General features: G+C 41.7%; 1 protein-coding gene across 2 annotated transcripts; it reads left to right on the forward strand.

Annotated features, from left to right (window-relative positions):
* Positions 1 to 2,692: 2,692 nt before the first annotated feature.
* RUBCNL (rubicon like autophagy enhancer) lies at positions 2,693 to 25,555 on the forward strand. 2 transcript variants are annotated; one of them, XM_071448417.1, is made up of 16 exons: positions 2,693 to 2,773; positions 3,315 to 3,423; positions 5,564 to 5,672; positions 7,746 to 8,411; positions 12,792 to 12,877; positions 15,982 to 16,192; positions 17,115 to 17,219; positions 19,299 to 19,341; positions 19,697 to 19,829; positions 20,235 to 20,380; positions 21,235 to 21,299; positions 22,398 to 22,636; positions 23,415 to 23,476; positions 24,393 to 24,546; positions 24,668 to 24,758; positions 25,246 to 25,555. In XM_071448417.1, exons 2-16 carry the CDS (start codon positions 3,352 to 3,354, stop codon positions 25,341 to 25,343), a joined length of 2,280 nt encoding a protein of 759 aa, XP_071304518.1. In that variant the 5' UTR covers positions 2,693 to 2,773; positions 3,315 to 3,351; the 3' UTR covers positions 25,344 to 25,555. The 2 variants fall into 2 exon arrangements, with proteins under 2 accessions (XP_071304518.1, XP_071304519.1); XM_071448418.1 differs by having other exon boundaries at positions 12,816 to 12,877.
* The last annotated feature ends 347 nt before the right edge of the window (positions 25,556 to 25,902 follow it).

Raw genomic sequence — 25,902 nt, forward strand, 5'->3', positions numbered from 1 at the left:
AAGGTCTACCAGCATGCCGAGGCTCTGGTAGCTTGCTCGGGAGCAGCATGGCCACACTCCCAGCTGGGTGGGAAGCTGAGGACACTGTCTCAAGCTGTCATCCTCTGCCAAGAGACCAACATCCTCAGACATATTTTGTATTTTGAGTGGATGCCTGTAAATCAGCATGTTTGGAATTCTTTAGAAGGTCAGCTGACCACCAATTTCCTGGATGTACATTTGGCTTGGAATAGTTCTCCTATCCTTGTAATTATTTTGGTTTTACATGCAATTACTTGTGCACTTCCTCCTTTTATATTGCTTACATGTTTAACTTTAAAGCTATTCCTGGTAGCTCTTTTCTGGAGAATCAGGAATATTGAATCTTTTCAAAAGTCATCTTCCCCAACAGGTAGAGTTGGGTTATTCTGCAACGTTAGCCTTAAAATTAAAAACAAAAAAAAGAAAGCCTTTGGGGCGTCTCTGTAGAAATCTTCCAAACAATTGCCAACTTTGAGCTATTTTAAGTGTGATTAAAAATCCTCCTCTTCCTGATTACTTTCAGGCAGTTTTATGCAAACATTACAGAGTCAGGGCTCTCCTGGGTCCCTGTCAGGAACAATGCCTTTAACATAAAATAAATAAACTATATTAGAGACACCCAGTAAATCTGCTTTAGTTCTCCCCAGTATCCTTTTGTACCTCAAAGATCTCAGTGGTCTATACTCTGAAGTTTGCAGGACATGCATTTCCATGCCCAAGATATGGAAAGTAGGAAGGTTCCTCTACAGAAGTCCATTGATGGGCTTTTACTGTGCCATCTCTGCTCCCAGCCTCTGGGTTTTTACATTCTGCTGTAAGGTTTGGGATACATTTTTGCTGATGCTTTTTGTTTTGGCATATACACCAGAGAAAATAAATTGGGTTTGCCTCTTCCTAAGCCACTGTGGGTGATATTTTTATTGCCAGTTTGGTGCACCCTAGCTTTGAGTTTCCACCTAATCAACTTTAAAAACAGTCTGACATTTTCTTCCCCTTTTTCCTTGTGATTATGATTTGTCCAGTTTTCTAATATTTCTGTTGGTGACATCTGCAAAAAGTGCTTTTAATCATATCTGAGCAAGGGGTCTGATACAATACAAGCGTTCCTGGCAATACACACACACACATATATGTACAAGGAGTGCAGCAAGGAGGGGAAAAAAAGCACTAAATGGACATGAAAATGCTACCACAATTTTTGTGTGTGTGTGTTGTGTTGCCTTCAGACATACTTAGTGGTTTTCATTTGTATAATTATTTTCCTGTAAAGATTTTGGAAAACTTTAGGGGAATGAAACACAAATTCCCTAGCTACATCTTTTACCAGGCTTTAGTAAAAATTACAAATAAATCTATAACCTTTCCATCTTATTACCTGCCCTTCCTGACATTAATACATCTCAAAAGTAGAATTTATTTTTACAAATAATAATGTGAATTTACCATTCTATATCTGGGACTTTGAAAATCACACCATGGGATAACATAGAATCATAGAATAGCTTGTGTTAGAAGGGACATTTAAAGGACATCTAGTCAAACCCCCCTGGGATAAGCAGGGACATATTCGATGATATCAGGGTTACATACAGTCCCATCCTGACTAAATTCAGGCAACTGTGCAGCGTGGCCAGCAGCTCCTCCTAAGTTTCCACAGCCCATTTCCACTATCCTATTTACTGGCTAAGTCATCATTTGTTCTTAAAAAGGACACAATTACTCCAGAACATCTGAAAGCCACATTTTCAGCTGCAGCTCTGTTTTGCATTCTATTTACTGCTTCTACTTATTTCTGCATGGTACCATCTGGACTATATCTCCTTCCCACTTCCTCATGATTTGCGATTTCCCAAGTTCCTGCACATATTTTTTTGCTCTTTATGAACAATCAGCAATTTTTTAGCTTCACAAATACAGCTCAGCATTCCTTCACTCTATTTTTAGCTCAGACTGGCTACTAGGTACTACAGCCTGCTAGTTTTGAGCCTGCTGGGGCAGCTGACTCCGTAGATCAGCCTGGCAGATGGCTCAATTATTTTCCAAAAGCTCAGTGAGAATGGACCTAGCACTTCTATTCAGCCAGTTAGCAAGTCCTCGGACACAGCTGATTCTTGAGTTGCGTCTCCATATGCTGCCTGGAAGCTTCACTGTAGTCCACCCCAGTTCACACCGACCGAGAGAACACCCTCCATTCATTCCCAGTTGACTCCTCTTGGGTTTGTTTGGTTGTGCGATACTACGGTGATCACCTAGTCCAGCTTCTGAGTAATTGAGTGCTGACCAAGCTAAAACATATTGATAAGGTCGTTGTCCAAATGCTTCTCAAACACGGACAGCCTTGGGGCATTGACCACCTCCAGGAACGCCGTTCCCCTCGGCAAAGAAACAGCCCCCAGTGTCCAGTGTAAACTTAAGGAGCAGCTTTGAACCATTCCCACGCGTCCTGTCGCTGAGCGAGAAGAGCTAAACCCCTCCCTCTCCTCAGGAAGGTGTAAAAAGCAACGAGGTCGCCTGCCCTCAGCCTCATTTTCTCCAACCCAGACAAGCCCAAAGCCCCGGCGCGACTCCTCAGCAGCCGCCTTTTGGTTGTTTAGATTTGTTCGGCGTCGTTTGGTTTGGGCTCCGCCTCTGGAGGAAGGATAGGCGGGCCGGGAGAGAGGGAGAGGGAGGGACGTGGAGCGGGCAGGAGGCGGCCTCGGCATCGTCGGCGCGGCGGCCGAGCGGGCGGGAGGCGCTGGAGCCGCGGCCGCAGGTAGGAGCGGGAGCGGGGCCGGGGGAGAGCGGTCCGTGCCTGCTGGGGCGGCGGGAGGTGCCGGGGTCTCCCTCCGGGTTCAGCGCTTGCCGAGCCGTGATGGCAGCAGAGCTGTGACTGCGCGGCGTGCCGGGGACATCGCCGGCGTTTGCCATCGCCGCTGCCCCCTGCCCCTGCCCGGCGTGGGGGTGCAGCCTCTGCTGCAGAGCCGGAGCACGGAGCCCGCTGCTGCCCACTCCGCTCCCTCTCTTCCTCCTTTTACAGCAAACTGTGAAGGACCACACATCAATAATCTTCCTCTTATGCATGTGGAAGGCTTTTTTTAAAAACAGGCAAACAAACGATTCTCCCGTCCCCTGAGTTAGGCACTTTTTTAAAGCGCATTTCCATTGTTGCTGGGCTCTGCTTTTCGGTGAGCTTCTATAAGCGTGCCAAGTCGGGACGGAAAATAGTTCAGAATATTAACTGTGGAGTCTGCAAAACAGATGGAGAAGCACGGATAAAGTAGTGGTGACTGTAATTCTCTGTCTGTTGCTTCCAGGTACTTAACAACACCGAAAAATGAAAGCTTTCCCATCATGTCTCTCCATGCAGTAGCGCTCGCCAGCTTCAGCAGAACAGAAGTCTTCAAACATCCCTGCTCTGAGAAGGTGAGGCAAAGGGAGACCTCTGAATGGTGGCTCAGTGTGCTCTTAGCTCAGGAGGGTTTTGGTTCAAAAACCAGCTTTTAGTTTCAGTGGATGTAGTAAGTTATTTTTAAATGCTGGTAGAGTTAACTTGGGAAACACAGTCCCAATACTCAGGTGGGGGAGGAAAAGACAGACTTTTATAGTAGGAAGATGTCAAATTGTCTTTGTTGGTTTTTTCTTTTTTGTGGTGTGGTGGTTTTTTTTTGTTTGTTTTTTTTTTTTTTTTTTTTTTTTGTTATGGCAGTGTGTCGTGCTTTCCATGTGCTTCTGTTGTTGTATTTCCTTATCACTGCTCTTTAATCGCTTTTTTTTTTTTTTTTTTTTTTGCGGTTATTGAACAGTTATGTGACTTTTTTTTTCCCTGTGATTTAGTTGAAATCATAGCCTCTGGAGAGTAAATGAATGGAAATTGTACCTGAATTCTCACACCGTTCTGATAAGAGCTGAGAGATGGGAGCATTGTTTAAAAACAAAGACAAAAGTCTTAAAGCTCAGCACCCTTAACAGCTATGCTTACTGATAAAAGTACTTGTATTTATCTTGCTGGGCACTTGGGATGCTTGTATCCTAAGAGGTAGAATCTGTTAATTGCTCAAAGTTTGTTAATTGTATTGAAAACAATTTTGACCATATGATATTTATGTGTATAAAGTCTGCCTACATGCCAGTTTATCTAAAGAAGTACAGGGGGGGGAAATAGAAAACACTAGCAGATACTGAAAAGCGTATTTTTCTAAACACTGGCATTATCAAACGCTAAATATTTTAAATTACACATACTATTTTTGGTTTGAAACATTATTCTTCAGTTAAAAGGGAAATTCTCTGTGGGTTTTAATTTCTTCTGCTTTCCGTGAGTCTGAAAGAAGGGTATCTGGACAAGAGCTGTCCTCTGAGTCACCTCACTGTTGCACGTAGGAAGTGTAGAGGTCAACAACCCGGAGTGGCCGAGGACAGCACACCTTTAACTCCCTTCTCTTTTTATGGGATCACAGAGTTCAGGGGAGGGTGAGAGGAGTCCTGGTTGTGCTTCAGTGTGCAGACATTCTCACTGATCTGTGAGGAAGGCACAGCGCCTTGGTTAAGTGCCTTTTAACGATGTGCATGTGGGAGCAGGGCATCCCTTTCATTTCCCTGTTTTCTGTGTTGTGCTCTGCAGGTCCAGCACATACTTGAGGCAGCAGGGAGGTGGGGGACAAATTTTAGGTCTTCACAAGGAATTTATGAGCTTAGGGAGAATACCCGTTGCTTTGCTGTCCTGAGTGTATCAGAGTCTCTTGTTGAAATTAGCCCCTGAGTATCTGCACTAAATTGTTTCCCTGGTTCAGCTTACAGTGGTTTGACAGTATGGTAAATCCAGCTTTGAGGGGTAGAAATACTGAATTGGAAGCATTCTGACTGCAAAAAGTGAAGTGCTGATCTGGTATAAACCTGCTCAGGCAGTTCAAATGCATTCAACATTTTGGTCAGCTTATACTGGCAGGCTCCTATGCCAGGTCGAGTACTATCTATCTATGTCACCTCTTGCATTATGCTGGGTCAGTCACGTTGCTGACATGAACCACATGTACTGTGTTCTATCAATTTAGGTGACATGACCACACTTGCTCCCATTTGTTAGAGCTGGGAGATAAAGCAGCATATGGGTCAGATATTTGTGGAGCTGGATCCTCATAGATTTAGCTTATAATTTATGTACATCTAAAAATGCCAATACTTCCAGATACAGATTGGTGGTTCCTTGAATTCTTTTCCACTCCATTGCTGTTGTTTTGGTAGATATGCAGGCATCCTATTCAGCATTTTGTCTCATTTATGCCTTATGCACATGCTTAATCCTCCTGCTGTGGAGAGTTTCTTTTGGTCACCTGCCTTCTGGAGTGAAATGAGAGATGCAGAGCTGAGATGTGAGTGCTCTCCAGACAGTGCATGCTTCTGGGGAGATTTCCAGGCAGCCAGAAATGTAGGTAGTGGTTAGGTGACTGTCAGCAGGCTTCAGAAAAGTGTTCTTCCTGCTGGGATGACTGTGACACTGAGGGTATCATTAGCAGAGTGCTGTTATCTTATAACCAAATTGTCTGCCTCTCTGTTCTCTTTATAGTTGAGCCACGAAAGCCTAAAGGTGGCGTTCACCGACTCAGCGTGTTCTTCAAATCCCTCTGTGAGGATTAGCTGCCTGGCTCCAACACCTCAAATCTCTGTTCTCTCAGGTAATGCCAGTTTGTCCCAAATTGCCTCCCTCTGGGGGAGTAGTGCTGGCGCTTGTAGTGCTAGCAAAAGCTATTGGTGTTTGCGTGTACTAAACAAGTCTAGTTTGTTTGAAGAGGGTTCCTTGCTTATTGGCTTTGAGGGTGGTACAACATCAAAATACATTATACAATTTGCAAGTATGGGTGGTTTTTGCCTTTTAATGGTAGTTTGGCTGTTTTAGTTAATGCTGACATTTGCATGTGAGGGTGGATCAGGTTGCCCAGAAACTCTGTGGATGCCCCCTCTCTTTAAGTGTTCAAGGTGAGGTTGGATGGGACTCTGAGCAATTTGGTCTACTGGAAGGTGTCCCCACTTACAGCAGGGGGATTGGAACTAGATGATCTTTGAGGCCTCTTTCAGCTCATAAAATTTTACAATTTTTTTATTATAACACTACATATTTAGCACAGAGAAGATGATGTTTGCAGCCCAAATTTAGGTGTTCCTGTGCAATTGAAATGTCAGTAGTTTCCAAAGTGTCTTTCTTTCCCTGAAAAGTTTGAAATGTATTTGTTTAAAAGTCAGCTAGTTTTAATTTTCCCATTCCTGTCCTTATATTGCCGTGGCTGGCTACATTGGCAAGTGTTTGTTTGCAAGTGCAGCCAGTAAAATGTGCAGTTTTGTTCTATTTCTGCAAGAGCTGTGTCCTGGTAAGTGGCAAGTGACTGATCCCTATTACTGACATGTTCTGGTTGATTTTGACCTGGCTTTACTAGGTTAGTTTTGCTAGCAACTCTTGCAGTTTCAGTTATATGTGATGTTCTTGGGTTTTTTGAGATTTTTCTTGATGAGCTCTGGTCTTTATATGGACTTGCTGTTCCAAAATACATAGGTTTTTTCTTTTTTTTGTTTTGGTTTTGATCCCTTCATTGGTAAGCTTTCTTATCATGTTGTTTGCGTGCATGCAGGCTTCCAGGTGAGAGACTTACGGAGAAGTTTACTGTTTTCCAATGAGATATGTCCAAGGAGAGCAACCTCTGGGCAAAGTCTGGAGTCTGCAAGACTTCCTCCTTTTTTCAGCAGCAGTGTTTAACAATCCTTGTGGTCCTAACTAGGAGTTCTTTGTCCTGGAAATAATTCTTCTTGATTCTATCTATTCTTAGAATTTTACAACTGACTTATCTTCCCCAAAGGAGATTGGTATTAACTTCATTGTGTTGATGTAGTCAATGGTTTCTTGAACATAGACTTTGTGTCTAATCTCTCAGTTACTTGGATTATGGCAGTTCCTCTGAGACTTTTTTTTAGTTTGTTTTTGGGGTTTTTGTTTGTTTTGTTCAAGGTACAGGACTTCAATTTATTCTTCAAAAGCTACTGGTTGTGGTGCACACTTCTGGGTCCTGCTAATGTTCTATGTCTGCCACTAAGAGAAGTTTTTCTGCTTTCTGGAACTAAGTTTTGCAGTTGATCACATAGGACCTTGGCAATACTTTTAATTCTTTCAGAGGCATTATAATGATCTTGGTGTGACAGGGCTAAGTTTGTTATGGTTTTGGCCAAGTGTTGCCACCCTATGAATAATGGGACTGAAGTTTACTTTAGCCATTTCCAGTCTGCCTGAACTGAAACACACAAGCACGTTGACCTTATATTACTGAGTGTATTTTTTGTTACTCTTTCTGCTCTATTGATCTTCCATGTGACTTACTATAATGTAATCTTCCCTTGTATTGGCAATAGGATCAGTACCAGTACTGGTAATAGTTTTGTTATCCTGTTTTGTAGAACAGTGATGTTTTTTTTGAGCACACTGACAATCAGTCACCGTTAAAGTCTTGGCTGATTGTGTTTGGATAGCAGCAGAATACTTTACTGTTGGTTTATTACTTAGCCTTTATCAATGACAGAATTGCTTCCTGAGTGCAGAAAGTAAGAGGTTTTTTGCAGGAAGAGGCAGCAGCGAGTGGTGAGTGAATTCAGCTGTCCTGTCTTCTCACCTGTGTAAAAAATACTATGCATTTTATTCATGTTGTGTATTAATCTTTTCTTAGTATTGTTTCCTAACCTCTTGTTTTATTCTAATTTCTGAACAGATGAATCTTCAAGGCCAGCAGTGATCGGACATGCTGGAAGTTTTGGATCATACCCAGGCAGTGCTGAAGCTATCAAAGACATTCTCATGTCTGTTTTAAATGCATCTGGTTTAAAGCCCTCTTTGGTGTTGGAGCAAAGCACAATGCAGGGAGCTGAGCATCCTGACAGTGATGTGGAGCAGTGGGAAGAAAGCAGCACCGGGGACAGCCATGATGACAGCGACAGTGATTCTGCACATCACAGCACTGCCTGTACACAAACAGATATTCGGTTTACCAGGCCCCGGGCATGTTGGAACAACACAGACTGTGATTCCCCCAAACCTTCACTGGATACTTTCCCTTGTCCCCGTTATACTGATGGAGATCCTGCTTCTTCCTCCTTGAATGGTTTCACTCTTTCAAGCGTGTCCCCTCTGAAGCGTGACTGCTTTACCCAGGTGACATTAACTGGAGGCACCGTCACATCCGCTGTTGTGCATTCTGGAAAAGAGTCTTGTGCCTCCCCTGAAAGAGACTTGGCTTTCACAAGGTTGCTTTCAGATTCAACTGTTGGTAAAGCAGATCTGGTGAAATACCCTCATGCTGTGGAGCCTGTGTCTCTCGGCAGCCGCGACAGCGATTCTCCCAGTGGCCTTTCCCAGTCAGAGCCAGTCAATCCAACAGGTAACTTTACAGCTGCATTTTTGTTGTAAGATCTCTACAAAGAGGTGTAATTGAAGTGGGCCTTATTTATGGGGATTGCAAATAAGACTGATGCTGTCACTCAAAATGGGAGAGAGGGGAGAAAGAGCTTAAAAACCAAGGAGAACCTGAGGGGTGGTTGGTAAAATGAGAGATGCTTACGCTTTTGCAGTAGGCATCTCTCAGGATGCAGAAATACTTTTGTAATATACAACTGTAGATAAAACGTAGAAGTTGCTGAGCTGTGAGAAATGTAGAACATCCACTGGATGAGCTTTCTACCAGCTTTATCTTGTCTTCACTGTTACCCTTTTCCCAACAGCAGATAGCATGGATTGGGTAGTGATTCACTGGTCTGTGTGGGATTGTGTTGTGTTTGGCAGCAGCTGGAGGAGAGGGAAGTCCTTGGATTCTGGGGTTTTGGAGGTAGGGCATTATCACCCAGTTTATTATGACTAAATTGGTTGTTCTGGAGCGGAACTGTTTTTCCTGTTCTCCTTTGCAAGTGCCCTGAGGTTTTGGAGACACAAACCCCCATCTGATGTAAAACAGGTTCTTTATACCTTTCACCAGTTTCCAGCTATATGGATAATCCTGTGTGTTGTCTGTGAAGAGGACTGGCTGAGGGCTGCTAGCAGAGGGTGCCCTTTAAGCAGGGTTCCTTCTGTCCCTGCAGCGTCAGGGGGTTCTGGGCAGTGTAGTCCTGTAGGTAAGGAGCTGTTCAGTGGGAAAGTTCAGCATGTGTCCCTGAGATGGCCAGGGGAGCAGCTGGCCTGGCCTTGGGGCTGTGGGGCCTCCATGAGGTGGGCCAGCCTTCCTGGGCTGCAGGCTGGGGTCCCTGCCCTTTGGCTGAGGCAGCAAAACAGTCCTCTCCTGTTTAACACCTAATATTGACAGGAGCAGCCTTTGGTACAGTGAGATGAACATTTTGGGTTTGTTTATAAAGGATGTTAGTGGCATCTAAGGACTTAACTTAAGGCCACAAAGATGTTCAGATGGACAGAGCACCTCTCCTATGAAGACAGAGCTTGGGTTATTCAGCTTGGAGAAGGCTCCAGGGAGACTTTGTAGCAGCCCTCCAGTACTTATAGGGGGTCTTATAAAAAAAATAGGAAGAGTGACCAGATATTAGGAAGAAATCTTTTACTATGAGGGTGCTGAGGCACTGGCACAGGTTGCTCAGGGAAGTTGTGGATGCCCCATACCTTTCAGTGTTCAAGGCCAGGTTGGTTGGGGTCCCGACCAACCTGGTCTAGTGAGTGATCTTTGAGAACTTGGTGTAGTGGAAGGTGTCCCTGCCCATGGCAAGGGGTTTGGAGCAAGGTGATGTTCAACTTCTGTTCCAATCCAAACCCCTCTATGATTCCATGATAATAGATTATGAGCTTCATAAAAATATTGCAGCTGAGGTCTGATTTTTCTACTGGAATAAAAGCAAAGAGCAGGGAGTGTTCATCCTGCCTTTGTATTATAAAAGAATAATACAATGTCTAGGTTTTGTTGGTTTGTTTTGATTTGGGTTTTTTCTTTTCCCTTTGGTCAGTTGTAGTCCTAACGGTGACACTCCACTGACCTCCACTTCCAGTTTCTGATCCTTTCTAGCTATTCACCCAGAACTCCTCCAAGGTCTAAGTTGGCAGCAAGGTCTCAAACAGGCACATGCCATTGCAGGACTGTGTGCTCTTAGTAACACTTCTGTCATCTGGGACAGGCTGTTGTCATCAGTTAGTATGTGACGATTGTGGCTGTTTCCTTCTGCTGGGTGTTGCGAGTGCTCCGTGCCTTTGAGAAGTGCCCAGCAGGGAGAAGGAAACCGCACCCAGCAGTTGGGGCTGGCTGAGGCCAGTCACACGTGTTTGGAGAGCTGGGTCTGGAAAACACAGCCCAGGCTCTCGGGGTCAGCGGGGACTGCGAGGCACGTGTAGGAGAACAAATACATCGTGCGTGACTCGACCTTCTGGCACGAGGCGGATGTGTCACAAGCTTGTGTTGAGGTAGTAGTGCTGCTGGCTCTCCAAAACAAAGGGAGCAAGGAATGTGGCAGCCAGGTGACTGAAGAGCATCTTTGATTTTACTAAAAGATACTCCTCATAGGAGGCAGGATCCTGATAGACACTTTGCAATGTGATATGTTCGGCCTTAGACTCGGGCCTTTTCTGTACAAAGTGAAAACTTCTGCATTTCTTCATTCCTTGTTGCTTTTAACCATTAACTTGCTACTGGGTAGCCTGGGTAATGAGGTCTCATTCTCTCCTGCAATGTCCGGTACTATGAGGATGTGAAAAGTGAATAGCAAAATGAAAAAGAAGAAATACAATGCCTAATTTGAGTGCAGGAATTACACAATAGGATTTCCTGACTTGCTGTCTTAGAGATGATGGTTTCTCACAGGAGAATTGCTGAGGGATGCACAAGATACAAGAAAACTATGTAATATCACTTAAATTGGGAAAATTTCTTTTTCAGTGGAATATAATTTTTGTTTAGTGGGATTTTCTGCTGGTACCCTGAAATTCCTACTAGGCTGTGTTCGTATGTTTGAGGCTACCAGAGAATGGCCCTTATTCAACCTTTTGAAAAGGCTCTGTCACTGTTAGCGAAGAGTTTGTGACTGAGTTTAGTGTTTTCTGGGGGCTTTATTGTGGCCAGTGTGTCACTGAGTTCACAAGCTTGTTCTTGCTTTTAACCTCTATGTACATCAAAGTCACTTCCTTCTCTGGCTCTTAGGGCTCTTTCCCCAGCCCCAGCAGCCTCAGGCAACAGTGCTCAGGAGCAGAAGGGCAACCAGATAACTTTCCTGCATCAGACCCAGAGTTGCATCCCATTGCTTGATGTGCTGGGCTCCTTCCCTGTGCTTTTTTTACATTCTTTTTTTACTTAAAGATGCAAGTAGGATGCAAGAGGTAAGCAAAGGAGAAAGCTCCCATTAGATTTCAAAGTTATATTTAAGATGAATTGGGTCTTATGTTTTAAAGAGAAAGGAATAATTTTCCCAATTCCTTATTTCTGCTTATTATTTTTAGTTTAGAGAGTAATATTTGTTATCTTAACTGATGAGAATGTAGTCTATTATCAAGCTATAGAGCTTACCTAGTAAGATGAATCATCAGGTAGGTATGAAAATAACTTAATTAGGCCGTTAAATGTGTTTTGAAAAGTCACATTGTCAGCCTTTCTGTTTTTCCTTCATGGTATACACAATGGAGGTATTAATAATTCTGTACAAAAACTCTCCATCTGTGTCGCTCTGCTCGAGTGCAGTGTTGACTTTACAGCCTGATGTCATTGATGCTCAGGGCAGCATAATGGTTTCTCTAGGTACAGCAACATAAATAATCCAAACTAGGCCTGAGAGTCAGTGTCCCTCAGTTGGAGAAAAGTTTTACATAAATTATGATCATATTTTGTGGGAGCTCTTTAGCCTGTGGCTTTTAAACCAATTTAGGAGGGGCATTTTTTAAAAAATAAAAAGCCATTGATTAAGTGTGCTATTTGCAAAATGTTTAAATGGTGTCTGTGTGGTGTCCCTTTTCTACCATATACAGTCTGTTTTATCCTGTGAACATCATGAGGGTGAAACAGAAACTCTGTGAGTTCAAGGTCCAGGAAGAGGTAGTAAGCCCCAGTGAAAACCTGACGTGTTCTCTGCTGTACAGTGAAAAGTTCTTATTGGGGAAAAAGAGATAAAATTTATTTCACATACTCATCAGAGACTACCAGCAGAAAAAAACTGCAATTCTGGGGAGAAATACTGTGGCTAATGCCACAATTGGACATAGTACCATTCACTATGGGTTGCATTTGGAAGCAGGAGGGACATTTCCTTGGGGTGTGGAAACATAATGGCAAAATGTTTTCCAAACTTAGTGTTTGCAAACACAATGCCAGCAGTGATATGGGGAATTTTTTAAGGTGCATCTCTCTGCATGCCCAGACAGCAGTGGGATTTGTGTTTCTTCCAGCAACTGTGAAGGAGCAGAGTGCAGTGTTAGCTGGCTGTGTCACCTACTGCAGAGCATTGCTGCAAATCCAGCCTCAGGTTCTGTTTGTGGTTGTCCCCAGCAGCTCAGGCTGTAGCTTGGAGAGAACTGGTGTGGGAGTGCAGTGCTGCTGTCACAGCACAGCATTTAAACTGTGTTTCTCTGGTAGTTGATGCTCATGCTTCAGGTTGCCGGAGTAGGTCAAATGCCAGCGTGTTTCTCACATTTTTCTCTGCCTTAGCTTCTACCACAGCTTCTACCCAGCCCCAGTGGTGTTCAGTTTTGGGGAAAAACCCTTGCTTTGCTTTCTGGAAGTCCCAGCATGCATCTTGGGAGCTGCAGAGAAAGAAGTAACTAATAAAAGTTCTTGTCATACCCTCAGGTTCTACTTCTCCTTTGAATGTAGGTGCTATACCCTTGAATCGTTCACTGCAGGACGTCTGCATGCTTCCAGAGGATGTGGAAAAGGTGAGGACATCAAATACTATCATCATCACAGTTTTTACATTTTATTATTTGGCAAAACCAAATGACGAGAGGTGTTTCTCAATAAAAGAACTTCCTGATAGATGTACTAATCTTTAAAATACTCTATTTTCCCTCTTCTTGCCCTCTATGGGTGAATCTACAAACAAAAAATGCCTATTTCATAATTTGCCTTCTACTCTTGACCCATTAATTAAATATTTTAATTATTTTTAAGTAATGGAAATATATACAGGAACAATGTATGTTTCTGCTTTTCATTCCATCATTTCCCCACACATTCCTTGAAAGCAAACTTTAACATTAGTAACTTTAAAGTTATATTAGAATATATTACATAGAAGTTCTTGCAGCTGCATGCATGCATATGTATGAGATTTACCTCCTGCTTTTAGTATCAAAAGATGGGGAGAGGATGGGGCTTTTTGGTGTGTGCTGATGATAAGCATGTGAGATTTTTTTGTCAAAGAATTACAGTATGGATACCAATAACTCTTAAGAGCTGCAGTAATTCAAGCAGTTTCTCATAAGGGCCTCAAACAGTCTTAGGTGTGTTGCCAGATAGGCAGTCTACTCAAGCCTGTAAATAGAGCTAAAGATGAGGAGTTAAAGCTGTCACACATAACTCTGTGTGCTAAATGTTAATCTTTTCCAACAGTGGGAAAAGAAGGGTTAATGGATTGTAATGAGTAGGATTTAATATAAAAGAGCTTTAAAAATGTGCCTAGAAAAGGGGATTTTTTTGCTGGACTGTGTGCATGTGGTCCCATGTCCTAGGCCCCAGAGGTAATCACCATCTTTATGCACAGCACTGGTTTTACCAGAGGAGCAAGTTCTGCCTTTGGTTTGAAGCTCTCAACATCCATAAGGTGCATTTCAAACAACAAAACCCACTCAATAAATCACACACCAAAACTCAATGAACTTGAACTAGCTTTTTGTGTTGCTTTTTATGAAAGGTGTTTCAGAAAGGAGACAATGTTTCTCCATCTTTATTGTGGGACCTAAAACAAAAGTAATTTGTTTTCAGACACCAGGAGACCAGTGAGCTGGTATCTGGATTAGAAACCACAATCTGAGTATTGAGTGAATAAAGATCTTACCAGCTACTACTACTGTGCAGAGATTGGGGGCTGATGTGATTACAAGTTAAAAGATAGCAAAAGCTCAATTATGAGCAAGGCTGCCTTTAAAATAAACCCAAAGAACAAAAAAAATCTTACCAAACAAAAACCCACTAAATTTCAAATACTTTTAGCTTGTGAAATAATACCTTTCAACTTTAGGACTGAAAGTTAAGGTACATGTGGTGTCAGTAGGTCCTGCAGTTGTAGTTGTGTGCCAGGAAGGAAATGGGTCAGATAATTTTAAAGGGACTTTCCACTGATGTTAGTGGGAGAGGACAGAAATGAGAAGGTTGATGTGTCACAGCTGAGTTGGGTCTGCTTTGCAGGGTGAGGGAGCTATCAGTAGGCAGAGCTAAAAGCTGATAGTCATGCTGAGTACAGGAGTCTGTGTGTTCTGTTTCATGTTTTTGCAATGCAGCTCTCTCAGATGCACTCATAATTGCTTTTATCAGCAGGGCATGCTGATAGGCTGTGTTCTGCCACTAACTTGAGACTTCTTCTATCTTCAAAGTAGGAGATAACTCCCAAAGGAAAAAAGGCTTTTAAATTATTTCTTTGCTAATGGAAGGGATAGCAAACTCCTGGGCTCCTGAAGTTCACTGAAAGTTGTCTCTGGGGAAACTGTGCACCAAGCAAGTCATATTAATTAGTGGTAGGAAAAAGATAAGTCTCTCCAAACACCCAGAGGGACTTGGGTGCACTCTAATGCTGAGATATCTTGTCTACATGTATTTGTCTGTGAGCAGTAAGAAAGCTGTGCTGTCTGTTGTGCTCCTTAAAATTTAGTTATTCCTAAACACTGATGTGTTTCTTCATGGTTCCCATACAAGTTGAGGGGATATAATGAATACTGATGTTAAGTGGTACAATTTTCTGAGCATAAGCCACTTTTTTAAAGCTTTAATTATCCTGCACTCAAGAGTCTCTAGCCTTGGATACTGCCATAGCTTTTTTAGATGTAAGTTTATGTTTGCACATGGCAGTTGAGAGTATCCTGGGTATCTCTGGGTTACCACCCTGGTGCCTGAGTACAACTAACTCTCCATGATGTATCCACTTTTGAGCTGAGACTGGTGTGGGACTTGCGCCCAGACCATCAGCAGTAGCTCAGGTGGGGCTGGTGGGATGCTCTGTTAGACCTCAGAAAGCAAGGGATACAGGAATTAGGATTTAGGAAAGGAGCCCCAGGTGTGTGTGTATGTCTCAGTGGTCCCTTTTCCTGGAGAATGGATGACCAGGGCAGGCAAGATGGCAAGAGACATCACAAGGAAGTGTTGTCTGATTTGGAAATGCTACAGTGAAGCTTTGGAACAGCTGCCTTTTAAGGCAGTGGGAAGCCCAGGGGAGCCAGGTTCTCACTCTTATCAGAGAATTTCTATGTAGGGTTGAGTTGGCCATGTAAGCAATCTCACTGCATATTCCCCACCTCACTGCCCTAACTCTTAACACATGAAAACATTTTACTAGTTCCTGTACTTCCCACCACCTGAAGATCTACACTCCATTCAAAACTTGCCACTTCTGGCCCCCTCCAGCTAGCCTGTGTGCAAAGCTGCTCATACACATTGACTTGGAATTAAATCATATTAAATAGGTTACTTGGATGTACGCTTGCATACTAAATAATGCAGTGTAACTAGAAGACTGCATCTCTGAAATGCATACATATACACCAGTTAGTCATGCAATCAAGTTCATTTTTATCTAATACATGGGTAAGATAAAGTAGATTGGATATTATAATCAAGGGTGAGACAATTATCTAGGCACTTGCCTTTTGCATATTGTTCCTGAATCGCCCTTGGGGTGGTGTTTTTGACTTTAAATAAAAGGTCAGACAGGTTTACATTTTTATTTATAGAGTTGAAAAAGTATGGGAGGAAAATGATACATTTTACTTCATCTTAACTAAATATCAGCTATGCTGTGTACTAATGAGCGTTCCAATCTCGTGTCCAGGAAAACGCACACTTTTTTGTCGCAGACATGATTATAGCATCACTAGAAAAAATGAAATGTAATATCCTCAGCCAACAACAAGCAGAGTCCTGGGGTGTGGAGGAAACAAGTGGATCAGATGGCAGCTATCACACTGACTCAGAATTATCTTCTTACCCTGGAGTGAAGAAGTCTGATTCTTCTGTTACCTCTTCAGACAGTGGTTATGAAGGCAAGTTACTTAATTTAGAATGTAACCTTGTTTGAAAGCCTTTGCTGTTTGTTTCTGTGCAAGAAAATATTAAACAAATTGGGGCATTGCTTGGAACCAAATCCTCTGTTACCTTCTTTGAGTCTCTGGAGAGCTGGGTCCATTGAGGATCATCATGCCACAAGTGTTTTCCTGTGGGTCACATACTTCCTTTTGCCACCACATAGGTGGTTCACACCTATGTTTTATTAATTATAATCATTTTTTACATTAAAATTAAAATGTAGGGTTAAATGCCACAAAGCCCAGCATGACTGTCCATAGAGCATGCCTGTAGCTGGCTGTTTTTCTCTCTGCTTAAATTTTTTTTTTGGTAGTATTTGCAATTCGTGTCTTTCCTTCTGTGTTTGCTTCTGCAATATGTGGATGAGGAATGCAACCAATGTGCAATTGGTTTGAGTGAGACTCCCCAGAGTATTCATTCACATACAGTTTAAGGCAAGATAATAAATACTCCTGGTATTATTATGCAGGAGTATAGCACATGCATTTTTAAGTAGATTTTAGTCTCTTGAGTAGTACAGATCTTAGTGATGAATCATGAGTCTGAAGTGACATAAAGTCTAAATGTCATAAGTCTAAATTACGTAAATTCTGTGGAAGAATGAATGGTGTTGTTGGACATGAAAAGGGGAGAGACCACTGGCTGTATAAATGGTTTGGGTTTATCTCTGCAAGATTCTGGCTGAGAAACTGAGGGACATACTGTATGACAGACTCTGAAGAACTGGCCTGCTCTGTGTATGTATAAAAACAATTAAAGTTGCTCAATAAATGCAGTCTGTGTGCTAAAGTTTTGGCAAGTGATGAAAAATGTAAACATAATTGCAGCTACTTATAAATGCTGGAAAAGTTTAACTGGTATTATCCTTGTCTTGGGCAGGCTGTGCTTTGCTGCCTCTCAGCTCCCCAGTGCATCTACCATCACATCATGAGGTTACCAGATTTCATTGCCACAGTGACTCAGAGGATGAATATGTAATTATTGGTAAGACTTTAAAATTGTAACTGCAGAAACAGATATATTGTTCAGTTGAATCTATTCCATTGTTCGGGAATTCTCTTGATTTTGTAGATGTTATTGTAGGAGAAATAACATGAGAAAATGGAAACAATTATGTATGTGTAGGTCCTTATTAGAACACATGCAGAATTATCAGACTGCTGCAGGATTTCATTTCTAGGAAAGAATATCTTTGCTGGTTTGAGAGTATGGTGAGCTAACCCTGGCTGGACACCAAGTGATCAGCAAATCACTCTGTCACTTCCTTTCACCACTGGAAAGGGAGAGAAGAAATCAGAACAAAAGACTTTGGGGTTGGATTAGGGCAGGGAGACATCACTCTCCAAAAACTGTCACAGACAAAACTCAATGTAGGGAAATTAATTTATTGCCAATCAAATCAGAGTAGGATAGTGAGAAATTAAAATTTTAAGCACCTTCCACCCCAACTCTCCCGTCTTCCTGGGCTGAACTTCTCTTACGATTTCTCTACCTCTTGGGGCTTCCCACACATCCTGTCAGGAGCCTGCTGCAGCATGGGCTTCTTTGCTCTAGGTCACAGCCTCCTTCAGCATCTTCCAGCCCCAGCCTGGGCTCTTCCACAGGCTGCAGGGGGATCTCTGCTCCCCCATTAATTCCCATGGGCTGCAGGGGCACAGCCTCCTCACCATGCCCTGCATGAGGAGCTGCAGGGGAATCCCTGGAGCTCCAGAGCTCTGGCTCCTGGAGCACCTCCTGCCCCTCCTTCTCCACTGACCTTGGTGTCTGCAAGGCTGTTCCTCACACATATTCTCACACCTCTCTCCAGCTGCAGCTGTGCAGGGTTTTTTCCCTCCCATTTTGGCTCTGTTATCCCACAGGCACTACCACTATGGCTATGGGCTCAGCTTTGGCCCATGGTGTGTCCATTCTGGAGCTGTCTGGCATTGGCTCTCAGATTTGGGAGAAGCTTCTGGCAGCTTCTTACAGAAGCCACTGCCATAGCCCCTCCTGCTACCAAAATCTTGCCATGCAAACCCAACAGAGGGACTAAAATTACGTCTAAGAATGAAACCAAAGGAACATGCATTTAAGAAAGTGTGAAACTGGCACAACCTCAGTCAGCTATAGCAGCACTGTTTGAGAGAATTTAGGACATGATGATTTCCTAATGAAACTGATTGACTCAGTTTTAGGCAGCCTCTCCCTCTGCTTCAGGACTAGAGCACAATATCTCTGTTCTCTTACATGGGCTTTGCTTCTCTTTAGGACATCCTGAGTTTCATTTGGTTTGTTTCTGATTTTTACACATACAGAAATAGAAACCCTGAAAAGTGGCCTGTGCAACTTTTAACCTTTGTTTTATCTTCTTCTGATAACGAATGGATTTTTATTGTTCCCTTTGGTCTTAGAGACTTATTTTTTCCTCTCATCTTTCCTTGATCTACTAATGAAGAACAAGCTCCCAAAAGAACTACATTCCCAGCAGCAAGAGTTACTTTGGGATGTGTAAATGGGGAAACATTTGTCTTGAGAGCAATAAGCACGGTCAAAACTAACACTACCAATGTGAACACCTTGTTGGCATAAGCATATTGTGTCTATGTAGACAAAATGAAGTGGTGTCCTTCAGTTGCATTAATCTCACCTTTTACTAACATGTTTATAGCATTAACTTGTATGTTTATGATTGGGGTCTCCAAACATCTGTTAGTGTCCAAAAAATCTAATGTGGCCTCTTTTGGCTCTGTGCTGTTGAGTGACTTCTGTCTGGAACTTGACTAGCAGGCATTTATTCTCTCCTTACCATTTCAGCTCTTGAAGGCAGGCTAATGGTGATGATAGGATGCAAAGGTATTAGGGAATATTCTTCATCATGTCAGAGATATGCAGAGGAGATAAGACTCCTTATGCCAGTTTTGCAGTCAGGGCTGAGGTTATTTCCCACATCCAGGAAGGGTGTTGGAAAGATGAACATATTTGAAACTGACACTGTGGTAACACAGAAAGTATTTTTAAAATAGTGCTGAATAAGAGATGCTTTGTTTCTTAAATGGTTTGATAAAATTTTCTCCTTTGCTGCAGAACTTGAAGACCTTGAAAATCTGTCTGTAGTCCCAGATAAAAGGTGTGTATCTTTGCTACAGTTGCCCCATGGCTCTACCTTTTCTGCTGGAGCAGCTTTCTGGTGGTTCTTCTGGCTGGGGCAGGGAAAGTTGTGGGAGTGGTAAATTGGGCCTTCTCAAGGAAGGGGAAGGAATGCTGCTTGACAGCAAATGTCTCTGGTGCTTGGCTTAGCAGTGTTTCTCTGGTCCCCTAGTCTTGCTGGAGGTGGTGTCTGTGGCTCTTCAAGGGCCTGAGTGTATCAAAGAAACAGGGTAGGAATGAAGGAATGGAGAAAACTTTTCCTGGGTGCAGAAAAGACAGTGTAGATGCTGATGACGTGCTGCTATTTTTCACTGACAGTATTCCTTACCTTTCAGATCATCTTTTGAACCAGGCTGCAATTCTGCTGAAGCAACAGCCCAGGAGTTATGCAGAGCTTTCAGAAAATACTGGTTGCAGACAGACTCTACAGTTCAGCTGTCTGGTTGCCTGAGCTCATCTAAGCAGAGAGTGAGTCTGATCTGAAAACAACGAGCTCTTTATTCAGTTCCCCAAATAATCATGGTCTCACTGCAGCTGCTTCACTGCTAGGAAAAGGAGGAAGCTACATTAAAAAAAAAAAAAGAAAACAAATACACATGAGTGCTTACAGTTTATTAGTTCACTTCATCTAAATTTTTAGAAAATGTCTTCTCTCTCCAGCAAAATTCAGCCCACTTAAAACATGTAGTTGTGAACAATCAGGATGTGCTTTCTTCTGGGACTGATATGAGGGAGTTTGAAGGGGGACTACATGCAGGTGAAAACTGAACTTTAAAATACTGGAGTGTAAAGGGAGATAAAAATCTGCTATAGCATTTAACATATGTCCAGTTGATGGGCTGGTTATCTTCATGAGCTTGTCTTTCCCAATAGTCTGTGCTGAAAGAAGAGATTCCAAGAGAACTTGAGTCCAGTTTGAATCTGGCTGAAGAAATAAAGATCATATCCAAGTTGAGAGGATCTTCTGGCTGGTCCCCACCAAGATCACAGATTATATTTAATATTCATCCTTCAGTCAAGTAAGCGTTGAGGAATCTGGGCATTGTTGTTTAGTATAGCATGGGGAAAGCTGATGGAAGGAGCTTGGGTGATTAACAGATCTCGTGCATGTGCAGATGAGCTGTGAGCAGGTCTAGAGCTGGTGCATGGCACAGCCTTCTGCAGTGTCTGTCACCAGCCTCACTAGAAAACAGATGGCCTCTTTTTCTGTCTCTTGGCACATCCTGATTAACACAGCATGTACAGTTTTCCATGTGATAATGCATGTACTCTTTGGTGTTACAGCGGCAATGTACTTAGCTCCTGAAAATTTCATTTTGTGACACTACCTGGAGAATATTTTTGCCTTTCCCTGCTGTCCTGCTAGTATTTTATGGATATCTGGTTTTCAGAAAGTGAGGGGAGGCAGCAGGTCATGTGTGAGGAAATGGCTGTCTCATGCTGTATCAAATGCTGTGAAGTGCACACAGTAAGCAAACTGGCTGTTCCCTGTGTTGCTGCAGGTACAGTAGCTTTTTCAGTTGCAAATGTGGATTTCCCCTCTCCAAACCCTATGATACTGATGCCACCTTAAGAAATTGAAATAACAATTTAAAAACAATTTTTAAATTTTAAATTAATTAATAATATTTTAAATTTTAAATTAATAAAATTCTAAAATTTTAATTTTTTAAAAAATAATAATTTAAAAAATAATTTACTTCTTTCAACAAGCGTTACAGAATATCCCTTCTTCATGTGAAGGGGTAGAAGTCAGCTCCTGAGGTGGACGTTCTCCCTGGTGCCAATGTTAGCTCTTTTGCACTTTGGAAGAATGTTAATTAAAACTGTCTTTTGGGTGCTGAATGGTCTAACTATTTGCCTCTGTATACAGGAGAGATGCAGTGGTGGCTGCTCAAAACTTTACATGTGTTGGCTGTGGAACCCCAATAGAAAGCAGTAAGTATTACCAAAACTGGCAAGAAGCCCCTAATAAGTGCAGTACTTGTACTGCAATCAGTACTGTAATCACACTTTAATCCTCACCAGCACAGATGTACCACAATTTTTAAATTACCTGAGCTAGAAGAAAAATCTCATTGTTGGATGTGCCTGCAATAGTAAAGCAGACAGTGGGATCTTTCCGGTGTCTGGAATTTTTTATACAATACAGAATACAATACTTGATAGATGTCCTTCTCATAAACCACAAAAATTCATAAGTCATAAAATAGAAAAAAAAATACAAAAAAAATCAAGCTTCCTGGCTGGAAAGTGCTGGTTTTGCATAGTCCAGTTGTTTCTTTTAATAATTCTTTCCCTGTGCCAATTTAGACGTTGCCAAAAGTCTCTTTCTTGGGGCTGTAGGCAAGCTTATGGAATCTGTGGTTTTGTTCTTTTGGGGTGTCTTTTTAAAACTTTTTGTTTCTTTAGATCTCGATGACAAAAACTTTCTTGTTTTTTTTATTTAATTCCTGATTCTTTGTGAGAACTGCTTGAAAGCACAATGATTTACAGAACTGACAAACAGACCTTACCTAAGAAATCTTTGAAGTGGCTCTTAAGTCTTGCTCTGGGTCAGCTCACAAGAGCAGCATTTGTGGTGTCCTGTAAAGTATCAACAATCTATGATAGCATATTAAGCTGAGCAAATAGGAGATGCTGTAATAGCTGGGAAAAAACCCACAAATCTCTTGATGTGAAGAGGTATTGTACCAACATGACTCCAAAATTGGTGGAAGTATTTTTGTTGTGTATTTTACGTAGTGTTTCTTTTGTGGTTAAAGCAACAGGGTTTTTTAAAGATGTTATGTTGATAATTATAATCAGTTGAACAAATATGGAATTGAGGGAAACTTTCTGTTCTAATGCCAAGTACAAGCCTTGTGCATGTGTTTGCCACAATAATAAAACCCTCTACTGAAAAGAATAAAAAAAAAAATCCCTTTCTCTGCATTCCAGTAGATCTGAGTTATTTAGACAGACTGGGCATACAGACAAGAGTTATGTCCCATAAGTTTTTAAAATACTCAGAATTTTATTGCTGTCTTCCTGCAGAATATATCAGGAGACTCCGCTATTGTGACTACCTGGGGAAGTACTTCTGTGACTGCTGCCACAGCTATGCCCAGTCTTCTATTCCTGCACGAATACTTTCTAAGTGGGATTTCAAAAAATACTATGTCTGCAACTTCTCCAAACACCTACTGGACAGCATATGGCAGCAACCCATTTTCAATGTGTCATCTATTAACAAAACCCTCTACACGAAAAGTAAAGAAATGGACAGGGTCAGGGTAAGTGTGGATTTTTTTTTTTTTAATTAGGAATTTCTGGGTCTGAGACTTTCAGGAAGAAGTCCTTAGGGCAGGATGTCCTCTGTGTGCATGTAGTAAGGAGAAGGGTTGTTTTTTTCTGACTTATCCCATCACCACTTCTGGGACTTGCCTGCTTTTCCTCAGGTGAAGGGAGCAAAGAGAGGTGTTTCCAACCTATGCCAGAGGTCTCCTTAGCCCTGTTTCCTTTGGGAGGTGTTTCCTTAGTGGTTTCCAGTTTTAGTGAATATAAGGGAGTTGGTCTCCAGCAGTAAATATTTACATCTTTCTGGCTTTTGGCTGTTGAAAAGTTCTGTAATTTTGGAATGACTCCTTAATTTTGTGGGCCATTCGGGGAAACATCTTTTGCTTATGTATGAGTTGTACCTCCTACAGCTTCAGGAAGAGTGTTTTGCTGAAGATTGCAAGTAGACGTGTTCCCTTCTTGGCTGAGGAGTTTTCCTGGCTTATCTGTTCTTACACAGGTGTGGGTCTAGCATGCATCAAGACCTGCAGCCATATTTGGCATTAGGACTTGCTTCACTTGTCAGGAAATAAAAATAGTCTTTGCCTGTTTTGGCTTTCGTGCATTAGAAAATCCATTTGCTTAATACAATGCTAAGTGTAAAGTCCCTTTTTTTAGGAGTGGCTTGGTACTTGCAAGGGTTGCAGACTCAAAAGTGGTGTTCCTCACTTAGGAATATATAAAAGCAATGCTTTTGATTTAAAAACAGCTTTGTTTTTCTCCTCCATCTTTTAGGAGGCGCAAGAACAGCTTTTTCATTTAAAAAAGCTTTTGAAAACGTGCAGGTTTGCTGAAAGGTATGGACTGTGATTATGCATGAAAAATAGCTTAATAAAATGTACATTATGTGCTTATAGAGCCTTCTTCTCTAGAGACATTTGGGTGCAGTTTTAAATAAGTTGATATGATCATTGGAGAACTCCAATAAAAAAACTGCCTTCTATTGCACTGCAAATGTTGAATGAAGTACAAGTTTTATGTGGTAGCTGTTTGTTGTAATATAGTTTGGTTTTAAATGTTGAGTCATTTTAGTTAGGTGAGTATTTTTTCCTGTTCTGTTTCTCCTAGGTTCTCACTCCTTAAAATGTCAAAGATACTTACCTCTCTGAGAATATTTGTCTTTAAAAAAATATGTTGGCTTTTTTAAATTGACAAGTGTGTTCATTGAGCATTTAAAGATTTTTTCCAGAAATCTGTCATAATGCTCAATTCAGTTTATTTTATAAAAATATTCAAATGAAAGCAGTAGTAAGCAGTAGTGATAAAGACCAATAGCTCTATTTCCAGAGTTCACCTGCTCAGCACAAGCATAGTGTCACCCAGTAGTGACACTACTACAGGATAAAACCCCTCAAAGTCCTCTTTGCAAAGCAAATAAATAAGCCTGGCTTATTTTATTAGATACTATTTGGGATTTTGCCTACTTTTCCTAAGGCAGGAGAGAGCCCTTTACACATTATTTATGGATTGCTGGGATAACTGTGTATGGCAACTCCAAAGCTGAGGAGTGCATGTTTAAAGCAGAGAGTTTATTCTAAATCCCAAACCTTCCAATTTTTATTAAAGTGATTTCAAACTGGGAGGGGAGGTAGATAGCAGGAACTTGCCTTGTATAATCCCCATGTGACTAGAGAAGTGAAAGATGCTTATTCTGGAAAGACACTTTAGAAACAACTTTTTGTAACTTTATTTGGGTTTTATTTCTCTTTGCAGTATACTGAAAGAATTTGAACAGGTTCCCAGCCATCTGACAGAGGAGCTGCATCTCTTCTCACTGGATGATCTGGTGAAGATCAAACGAGGGCAGTTACTGCCCCTTCTTAAAGATATTCTGAAGAGTTCCACCTCTCATGTAGATGGCTGTGAGGTAAGGAAAAAACAGGGCTTTTAGTGTCCTTGCAGCTGCTACTGTAAGGAAATATCCCTGCTGCCATTCCCAAATAATTTTTTTCTTTGTTTTTAATTCAACCCTTTTGCTATTGTTGTAGCTCTGTCAAGCGAAGGGGTTTATCTGTGAATTCTGTCAGAGTGCAGACCTGCTCTTTCCATATCAGACTGCCAAATGTAAAAGGTGCCCAGGTATGTTCCAGACTGAATGTTTTTCTTTCTTGGGGGAATTTTGGTGAATAAAACCATTTAGACTTACTTGAAACATTGAGAACTAGCTTGCATACATTGAGAACAAGATTGAGAACTAGAACTGAAAGCATGCATATTTGAAAATCTGCATGTGCATTTGTAAATCACGGGCAGCATGTATCCTCAAAAAACAGCCTGTGGCAGCTGTTTCATAGCAGTGGATTTAGAGAGCAAAACCAGGCATTTGCCTGACCATGGGGGAGGCTGTTTTTTGGGTCCAGGCATGAGAGAGCTGTTTTATCAGATCTTGCCAGCATTCAGTGTAAATTATTACAGTGGCGGTGGTTGTCCCAGCCTTGCACTGCTTGTGTTTGCTTTTGTGTTGATATGTACATGATAGAACACGAGTCAAGGAACACAGCTGTTGATTCTTTTTTTTTTAATTTTATTTTTTTTCCTCTAAATGCTACTCTGTATGTATAAACAGAGTGCAAAACATGCTTTCACAAAGCATGCTTCAAGTCTGGAGGCTGCCCCAAATGTCTGCGGATCTCAGCTCGGAGGACTCTTTCAGAAACTCCCTGACTGGTGCCTCAGTGAAACTGGGTTCCTCTGACTGTTGGCTTTAGAAGATGCTCAGAGCCAAATCTTCAGGTGCATGATTAGATGTTAAATAATGTTGTTTTAGACATTACTGTTTTTAGTGCATGTCTCCTTTATGGGGGGTAAAATAAAAAAAAAAAAAAACAGAAAACCAAAAAATAAACGTCAACTTCCTTATTGTCATTGAAAACTCACCCTGAGGGAGTTTCATCTTAATGGTGACAAACTGGATGTTAATTTTTTGGGCTGCCTTTTGTTGCTATGTTTTGTCCTTGGATGTAAGATTTTTAATACCGTATTTTTTCATGTAAAAATGATTCATCTCTGTAATTCTGCAGATAATGTATAGATAGTAAGTGAGCGTTGGAAGCCTTTGCCTATGTTCAATTTTGGAAATGGGGAAAAAGTGGTGAAGTACAAAATCGTTCTCTGAAAAGCTCTACAATAAATAGAAAAGATTTGTCTGCAAGTTTTAGGCAAATGCTAATCTGAAATTGTTATGGCAAATACTTATTGTGAACCAGTGAATTTTAATTTCTTT

Source organism: Agelaius tricolor, unplaced genomic scaffold (genome assembly GCF_023055355.1).
Source record: "Agelaius tricolor isolate 1412-34295 unplaced genomic scaffold, bAgeTri1.0.p SCAF_26, whole genome shotgun sequence".
NCBI lineage: Eukaryota > Metazoa > Chordata > Aves > Passeriformes > Icteridae > Agelaius > Agelaius tricolor.